At 48.1% G+C, this 8,305-nt stretch overlaps 2 protein-coding genes across 2 annotated transcripts; both read left to right on the forward strand.

Moving 5' to 3' along the window:
* Positions 1 to 1,034: 1,034 nt before the first annotated feature.
* LOC112262275 (probable G-protein coupled receptor 83) lies at positions 1,035 to 1,496 on the forward strand. Its single transcript, XM_042330586.1, has one exon. It carries the CDS (start codon positions 1,035 to 1,037, stop codon positions 1,494 to 1,496), a length of 462 nt encoding a protein of 153 aa, XP_042186520.1.
* A 492-nt stretch (positions 1,497 to 1,988) lies between these two features.
* On the forward strand, positions 1,989 to 4,752 carry LOC112234472 (probable G-protein coupled receptor 83). The gene is made up of 3 exons (XM_042330585.1): positions 1,989 to 2,093; positions 2,828 to 2,961; positions 3,821 to 4,752. The coding sequence occupies exons 1-3, from the start codon at positions 2,007 to 2,009 to the stop codon at positions 4,521 to 4,523; spliced, it is 924 nt and encodes a 307-aa protein (XP_042186519.1). The 5' UTR covers positions 1,989 to 2,006; the 3' UTR covers positions 4,524 to 4,752.
* Positions 4,753 to 8,305: the final 3,553 nt, after the last annotated feature.

The following is an 8,305-nucleotide window of genomic DNA, read 5'->3' on the forward strand; positions in this document are numbered from 1 at the left end:
GATTCCACTCAGTGCAATATCCTATCATGCTTGAATCTGTGTCATACTTCCAAGGACAACTTTTGACCGGGAAAACGTAAAGATCTGGTCGAAACATTGCTATAAAAAAACACACACACACACATGGGAAATATCTGGCAGTGTGCTTCATGTTCTATTTTGATTGTGTGTGTGTGTGTGTGTGTGTGTGTGTGTGTGTGTGTGTGTGTGTGTGCTCTCATAAATATGAATAAAACTTGATTGAATACACTTTTACTTGCAAGTTTGGGAATTAAATAATTAAAATTTCACTGTCCCTGAATTTCTAGATCCAACATTTGACTGCGCAAGAGGGATCCCCTCTTGCCTTGCCGTTTCAAAATACTGTATGCATGTGCAAACAAACATCGTATAATGAGCTGATTATCTCAGTCTTAAATGCATAGGTATCTCTCTTTCTCTCTTAAAGTCAGTCTTTCTCTCTGTTAGTTATATTAGATACCAGTGTCATGTCTGTCTGTCTTACTCTCGTCATCCTTTTCATGTGTCCCATTGAGATTTAATTAACGAAAGATGCAAAGGGTCCCTGCACCAAGGGGTAGCGTCATAAATTACCGTGCTACAAATAAGATACAGTAACCCTCAAATCAACAGCTATATACAACAATGACTTTCACATAACACTGCTGTACCTCATTGATCATGGTAAAATTAAACATTTAAGCATTCATACTTCGATTTCCCTCTCTCCCTTCTGTCCCACTTCCCTCCACCTCTCTCTATCTCTGTGCTTCGCTCCTTTTCTCTCTCAGCGTGAACAAATCAAAGCATTGAGCCGCTAATATCTGATAGACCCCCCCACACACACACACACACTGCGCGCGCATACACGCATGGGTTTAAAAGTGCTGCCAACACACCGGGCGCATCACATCTTCTCAAGTATCTGCGGAGAGAAAGCAATGTCCCCCTCTACTCACGCCGCCACTGATACGCGAGAGGGAGACTGATGATTGGACGTCCGGTGCTTATCTTTATAACCCTCCCCAGCAGACATGCGAGTTGCGTGTCTGTGGCTGTCCCTCACCTATTTGGTCCCCAGCCTCGACGGGTTGGGGGCACGGGAATACAACAACTCAACCATTTTCGGCGGGGGTCTATTTGTGGATGCAGAAGGGCTGCTGAACCTGTCAGCTCCGTATACGCCCAACCTGACAAATGTCTTCTCGCTTGACCTGGACGACGGCACGCTCGCGGACTGGCGCTCCATGGCAGTTAAGAATTGCTACGGTGGAGAGTCCCATAACCGGACCGTGAAATCCCTACTGGTCCTGGCTTACTCGTTCATCATTGTCATCTCGCTGTTCGGAAACACGCTGGTGTGCCATGTGGTGATCAAGAACAAGCGGATGCACTCCGCCACGAGTCTGTTCATCATTAACCTCGCAGTGGCAGACATTCTTATAACGCTGCTCAACATGCCCTTTACTTTGGTGCGAATCGGACCGGAGACATGACAACCTCGCTACTGTCTATGGGCACAGGCACAACAAATATCACTGTACACAAATGACTACACACTACACACACACACACACACACACACACACACACACACACACACACACACACACACACACACACACACACACACACACACACACACACACACACACACACACACACACACAAGAGGCGTCTTTGAAATCTTGCGGTATAAAAATGATATCCATTATTTTTTTTTACATTTTTCATCATGGTAGATCAGTGATTATCTCCGGAAAGTGGAAGAACGCGTGGGTTTTTAAATACATTTGAACCAATTTTCCACAGGTGGTTTGGATGATGAGAGTGCTTGCAGTGAGGGGGATATGTTCGTGTTAAATCGTTCTATTTAGCACGTATGGATAGGAAGGCTCCAGCTTTTCATCACTCAATCATGCCAGTATAAAACAGGCTTGTCAACATACCTGTGTGGTCTCCCTCAGGTCCGTTTTGTGAATAGCAGCTGGTGGTTCGGGAAGGGAATGTGCCACATCAGCCGGTTCGTCCAGTATTGCTCCCTGCACGTATCCACACTCACGCTCACGGCAATCGCGCTGGACAGACGCCAGGTAGGCTAACTGTCATGCATACAATCGGTGAATATCGTGAATGTCGTGTGTGTGCTTCATCTAATTAAAGGGTTGCAGTTTGCTTAACCTAGTAAAATAAAAGCTGTAAAGGAAAGCTGTAAGGAAAGCGTCAGCACTCGAAAGCGCTGGGGGGAGCTGTCCACGCGGTAGTGCTGAAAGTGCCTTAGCTCAAGAGGTTTCTCAAATTGACTCGCTAATTGTCAGCTTGTAACCAGTGAATCATCAATCACCAGGCCTGACAGTTTGATACAGGCAACAAAAGCCAACTATTCTTCTGTTTTGTCCTCTTAGAAATACATATTTTTGGGGTATAAGTCTTTTTCAATGGAGCGTGACAGTAAATTATTGGTTTATTGACACAGTTTGTGGGACAAGGCAGCTTCCAAGCTATAGGGACGAGTATGTTATTTTCTGCCATCTGCTGTAGTCTATCTTTTCAATTGAAAGAATATTTGACGGTATTCACATTCAGTTGTTTTTCATAGAGTTGTCTTGGATATGAGTGGATATGAGTCTCCTATGTATTTATGAGCTCAAGCTGAGTTTGAGTCCAATTTTTATCTCAAACTAAAAGTGTGGTTTGTAAGGGAGGAGTGTGGAACAGAGAACAGCAGCAGGTGTGTGTAATGGAGTGTGTGGCATGTAGAATGTGTGCGGCCTGGTGTGTATAATGTGGCCTGATAAAAACACTGTGTGTGTGTGTGCGTGCACAGGTCATTCTCCACCCTCTGAGGCCCCGCATGTCCCCGGCTCGTGGTGTTGTGTGTGTGATTCTTATCTGGGTCATGGCCAGCTGCTTCTCCTTGCCTCATGCCATCTACCAGGAGCTCCTAACCTTCGTGTACAGGTACACACACACACACACACACACACACACACACACACACACACACACACACACACACACACACACACACACACACACACACACACACACACACACACACACCTTCGTGTACAGATAACCACACACACACACACACACTGAATTGATAGAACAAACACTTCACCTTTGTGTACACAATAACCACCAGGTATTCTCTTCTCACAGTTCTCTCTTCCCTCCAGCCTCTCTCACTCTCCCTACATTTATCATTCAATGTTTTGTTTGGGGGTTTCCAATGTTGTTGCTGTTTCTCATGTTGACTTTTCATGACTGTATTCTTCTCTGTGCTATACTCATAGCTGGTTATGTGCTCTCTCTCTCTCTATCGTCCTCCAATCTCCTTCTCACTTCCCCCTATCTTCCCCTCCTTCTCACTCTCCCCTATCTTCCCCTCCTTCTCACTCCCCCTATCTTTCCCTCCTTCTCACTCCCCCTATCTTCCCCTCCTTCTCACTCCCCCTATCTTCCCCTCCTTCTCACTCCCCCTATCTTCCCCTCCTTCTCACTCCCCTATCTTCCCCTCCTTCTCACTCTCCCCTATCTTCCCCTCCTTCTCACTCTCCCCTATCTTCCCCTCCTTCTCACTCTCCCCTATCTTCCCCTCCTTCTCACTCTCCCCTATCTTCCCCTCCTTCTCACTCTCCCCTATCTTCCCCTCCTTCTCACTCTCCCCTATCTTCCCCTCCTTCTCACTCCCCTATCTTCCCCTCCTTCTCACTCTCCCCTATCTTCCCCTCCTTCTCACTCTCCCCTATCTTCCCCTCCTTCTCACTCTCCCCTATCTTCCCCTCCTTCTCACTCCCTCTCCATTTTCTCTCAGTAAGGAGAAGGTGCGCAGCCTTTGTGTCCCCGACTTCCCCGAGCCCTCTGACGTCTATTGGCAGTGCATTGACCTCCTCACCTTCATCCTCCTCTACGTCCTACCCCTCCTCATCATCACCGCCGCCTACTCAACCGTGGCACGCCGCCTGTGGCGCCGTAACGCTATCGGGGACACCACCACTGCGCAGTTCGCTGTGCAACGTCGGAAGCGGCGGCGCACCCTGGCTATGTTGTTGGTGGTTGTTGGGGTGTTCGCGGTATGCTGGTTCCCTCTGAACTGCTACGTGGTGCTTCTCTCCAGCCAGGCCATTCAGTCATCCAATGCCTTGTATTTCTGTTTTCATTGGCTGGCGATGAGCTCGACGTGTTACAATCCCTTCATCTACTGTTGTCTGAATCCCGCCTTCCGCCAGGAGCTAAGGCTGCGATTGGGCATGTGCCGGAAGAGGGGGCGTGGAGGGGTGGGGCCGGTGCTGGTGGCTCCACCCTCCTGCGCACTCTGCCACAGAGCTGCCTGGCCGGAGAGCCGCACCTGTTCTCGGCCTCTTCACGCCTCTTCACACCCGAGCCGCGCCTCCTCTCGGCCAAGCCACTCCTCGTCCTCTCACCAGCTTCCTAAAGACAGGCATGTCCTTTTCTCTGCTAGACATGCCAATAAAACAGACATCCTATCAGTGGAGCCTATAGTAGCTGTCAGTTAACTACAACTACCAGAATGCACTTGGGTTGGGATTGTGTGAATGATTGAGTTTATTTGACAATTAAAGACATGTAAAGTTGCTGCATTTGGTGGTGAGTCCTGTTGAAGGACTACGTTATTAGCTAAAGACAGTTGGGGCTCTAGAACAGGAAATGTATTATCTTTTAAATCAAATCAAATTTTATTTGTCACATACACATGGTTAGCAGATGTTAATGCGAGTGTAGCGAAATGCTTGTGCTTCTGGTTCCGACAATGCAGTAATAACCAACAAGTAATCTAACTAACAATTCCAAAACTACTGTCTTATACACAGTGTAAGGGGATAAAGAATATGTACATAGGATATATGAATGAGTGATGGTACAGAGCAGCATAGGCAAGATACAGTAGCTGATATCGAGTACAGTATATACATATGAGATGAGTATGTAAACAAAGTGGCATAGTTAAAGTGGCTAGTGATACATGTATTACATAAGGATGCAGTCGATGATATAGAGTACAGTATATACGTATGCATATGAGATGAATAATGTAGGGTATGTAAACATTATATAAGGTAGCATTGTTTAAAGTGGCTAGTGATATATTTACATCATTTCCCATCAATTCCCATTATTAAAGTGGCTGGAGTTGAGTCAGTGTCAGTGTCAGTGTGTTGGCAGCAGCCACTCAATGTTAGTGGTGGCTATTTAACAGTCTGATGGCCTTGAGATAGAAGCTGTTTTTCAGTCTCTCGGTCCCAGCTTTGATGCACCTGTACTGACCTCGCCTTCTGGATGATAGCGGGGTGAACAGGCAGTGGCTCGGGTAGTTGATGTCCTTGATGATCTTTATGGCCTTCCTGTAACATCGGGTGGTGTAGGTGTCCTGGAGGGCAGGTAGTTTGCCCCCGGTGATGCGTTGTGCAGACCTCACTACCCTCTGGAGAGCCTTACGGTTGAGGGCGGAGCAGTTGCCGTACCAGGCGGGGATACAGCCCGCCAGGATGCTCTCGATTGTGCATCTGTAGAAGTTTGTGAGTGCTTTTGGTGACAAGCCGAATTTCTTCAGCCTCCTGAGGTTGAAGAGGCGCTGCTGCGCCTTCTTCACGATGCTGTCTGTGTGAGTGGACCAATTCAGTTTGTCTGTGATGTGTATGCCGAGGAACTTAAAACGTGCTACCCTCTCCACTACTGTTCCATCGATGTGGATAGGGGGGTGTTCCCTCTGCTGTTTCCTGAAGTCCACAATCATCTCCTTAGTTTTGTTGACGTTGAGTGTGAGGTTATTTTCCTGACACCACACTCCGAGGGCCCCTCACCTCCTCCCTGTAGGCCGTCTCGTCGTTGTTGGTAATCAAGCCTACCACTGTTGTGTCGTCCGCAAACTTGATGATTGAGTTGGAGGCGTGCGTGGCCACGCAGTCGTGGGTGAACAGGGAGTACAGGAGAGGGCTCAGAACGCACCCTTGTGGGGCCCCAGTGTTGAGGATCAGCGGGGAGGAGATGTTGTTGCCTACCCTCACCACCTGGGGGCGGCCCGTCAGGAAGTCCAGTACCCAGTTGCACAGGGCGGGGTCGAGACCCAGGGTCTCGAGCTTGATGATGAGCTTGGAGGGTACTATGGTGTTGAATGCCGAGCTGTAGTCGATGAACAGCATTCTCACAAGAGGTATTCCTCTTGTCCAGATGGGTTAGGGCAGTGTGCAGTGTGGTTGAGATTGCATCGTCTGTGGACCTATTTGGGCGGTAAGCAAATTGGAGTGGGTCTAGGGTGTCAGGTAGGGTGGAGGTGATATGGTCCTTGACTAGTCTCTCAAAGCACTTCATGATGACGGATGTGAGTGCTACGGGCGGTAGTCGTTTAGCTCAGTTACCTTAGCTTTCTTGGGAACAGGAACAATGGTGGCCCTCTTGAAGCATGTGGGAACAGCAGACTGGTATAGGGATTGATTGAATATGTCCGTAAACACACCGGCCAGCTGGTCTGCGCATGCTCTGAGGGCGCGGCTGGGGATGCCGTCTGGGCCTGCAGCCTTGCGAGGGTTAACACGTTTAAATGTCTTACTCACCTTGGCTGCAGTGAAGGAGAGACCGCATGTTTTCATTGTCAGTGGCACTGTATTGTCCTCAAAGCGGGCAAAAAAGTTATTTAGTCTGCCTGAGAGCAAGACATCCTGGTCCGTGACTGGGCTGGATTTCTTCCTGTAGTGCGTGATTGACTGTAGACCCTGCCACATACCTCTTGTGTCTGAGCCGTTGAATTGAGATTCTACTTTGTCTCTATACTGACGCTTAGCTTGTTTGATAGCCTTGCGGAGGGAATAGCTGTTCTGTTTGTATTCAGTCATGTTACCAGACACCTTGCCCTGATTAAAAGCAGTGGTTCGCGCTTTCAGTTTCACACGAATGCTGCCATCAATCCACGGTTTCTGGTTAGGGAATGTTTTAATCGTTGCTATGGGAACGACATCTTCAACGCACGTTCTAATGAACTCGCACACCGAATCAGCGTATCCGTCAATGTTGTTATCTGACGCAATACGAAACATCTCCCAGTCCACGTGATGGAAGCAGTCTTGGAGTGTGGAGTCAGCTTGGTCAGACCAGCGTTGAACAGACCTCAGAGTGGGAGCCTCTTGTTTTAGTTTCTGTCTGTAGGCAGGGATCAACAAAATGGAGTCGTGGTCAGCTTTTCCGAAAGGGGGGCGGGGCAGGGCCTTATATGCGTCGCGCGAAGTTAGAGTAACAATGATCCAAGGTCTTTCCACCCCTGGTTGCGCAATCGATATGCTGATAAAATTTAGGGAGACTTGTTTTCAGATTAGGCTTGTTAAAATCCCCAGCTACAATGAATGCAGCCTCCGGATGAATCGTTTCCAGTTTGCAGAGAGTTAAATAAAGTTTGTTCAGAGCCATCGATGTGTCTGCTTGGGGGGGGGGGGATATATACGGCTGTGATTATAATCGAAGAGAATTCTCTTGGTAGATAATGCGGTCTACATTTGATTGTGAGGAATTCTAAATCAGGTGAACAGAAGGATTTGAGTTCCTGTATGTTTCTTTCATCACACCATGTCACGTTAGTCATAAGGCATACGCCCCCGCCCCTCTTCTTACCAGAAAGATGTTTGTTTCTGTCGGCGCGATGCGTGGAGAAACCCGCTGGCTGCACCGCCTCGGATAGCGTCTCTCCAGTGAGCCATGTTTTCGTGAAGCAAAGAACGTTACAGTCTCTGATGTCCCTCTGGAATGCTACCCTTGCTCGGATTTCATCAACCTTGTTGTCAAGAGACTGGTCATTGGCAAGAAGAATGCTAGGGAGTGGTGCACGGTGTGCCCGTCTCCGGAGTCTGACCAGAAGACTGCCTCGTTTCCCTCTTTTTCCCTTTTTTTAACTTTCATGACAGCGCCACCTTCGGGAAGAAAGGTTTCACATTGATGGGAACAGGGTGTGGTGAGGTCTGGCAACAAATGCAACACCCAAACGAACAACTACTCTGTTAGCACATATTGTGTACACTGAGTGTACAAAACATTAAGGACACTTTCCTAATATTGAGTTGCATCCCCCCCCCCTTTTTGCCCTCAGAACAGCCTCAATTTGTCAGGGCATGGACTCTACAAGGTGTCAAAAGCATTCCACAGGGATACTGGCCCGTGTTGACTCTAATGCTTCCCACAGTTGTGTCAAGTTGGCTGTCAAGTTGGCTGTATATCCTTTCGGTGGTGGAACGTTCTTGATACAGGTGGGAAACTGTTGAGCATGAAAAACCCAGCATCATTGCAGTTCTTGATA

Source organism: Oncorhynchus tshawytscha, linkage group LG11 (assembly GCF_018296145.1).
Source record: "Oncorhynchus tshawytscha isolate Ot180627B linkage group LG11, Otsh_v2.0, whole genome shotgun sequence".
In the NCBI taxonomy this organism is placed as follows: Eukaryota; Metazoa; Chordata; class Actinopteri; order Salmoniformes; family Salmonidae; genus Oncorhynchus; species Oncorhynchus tshawytscha.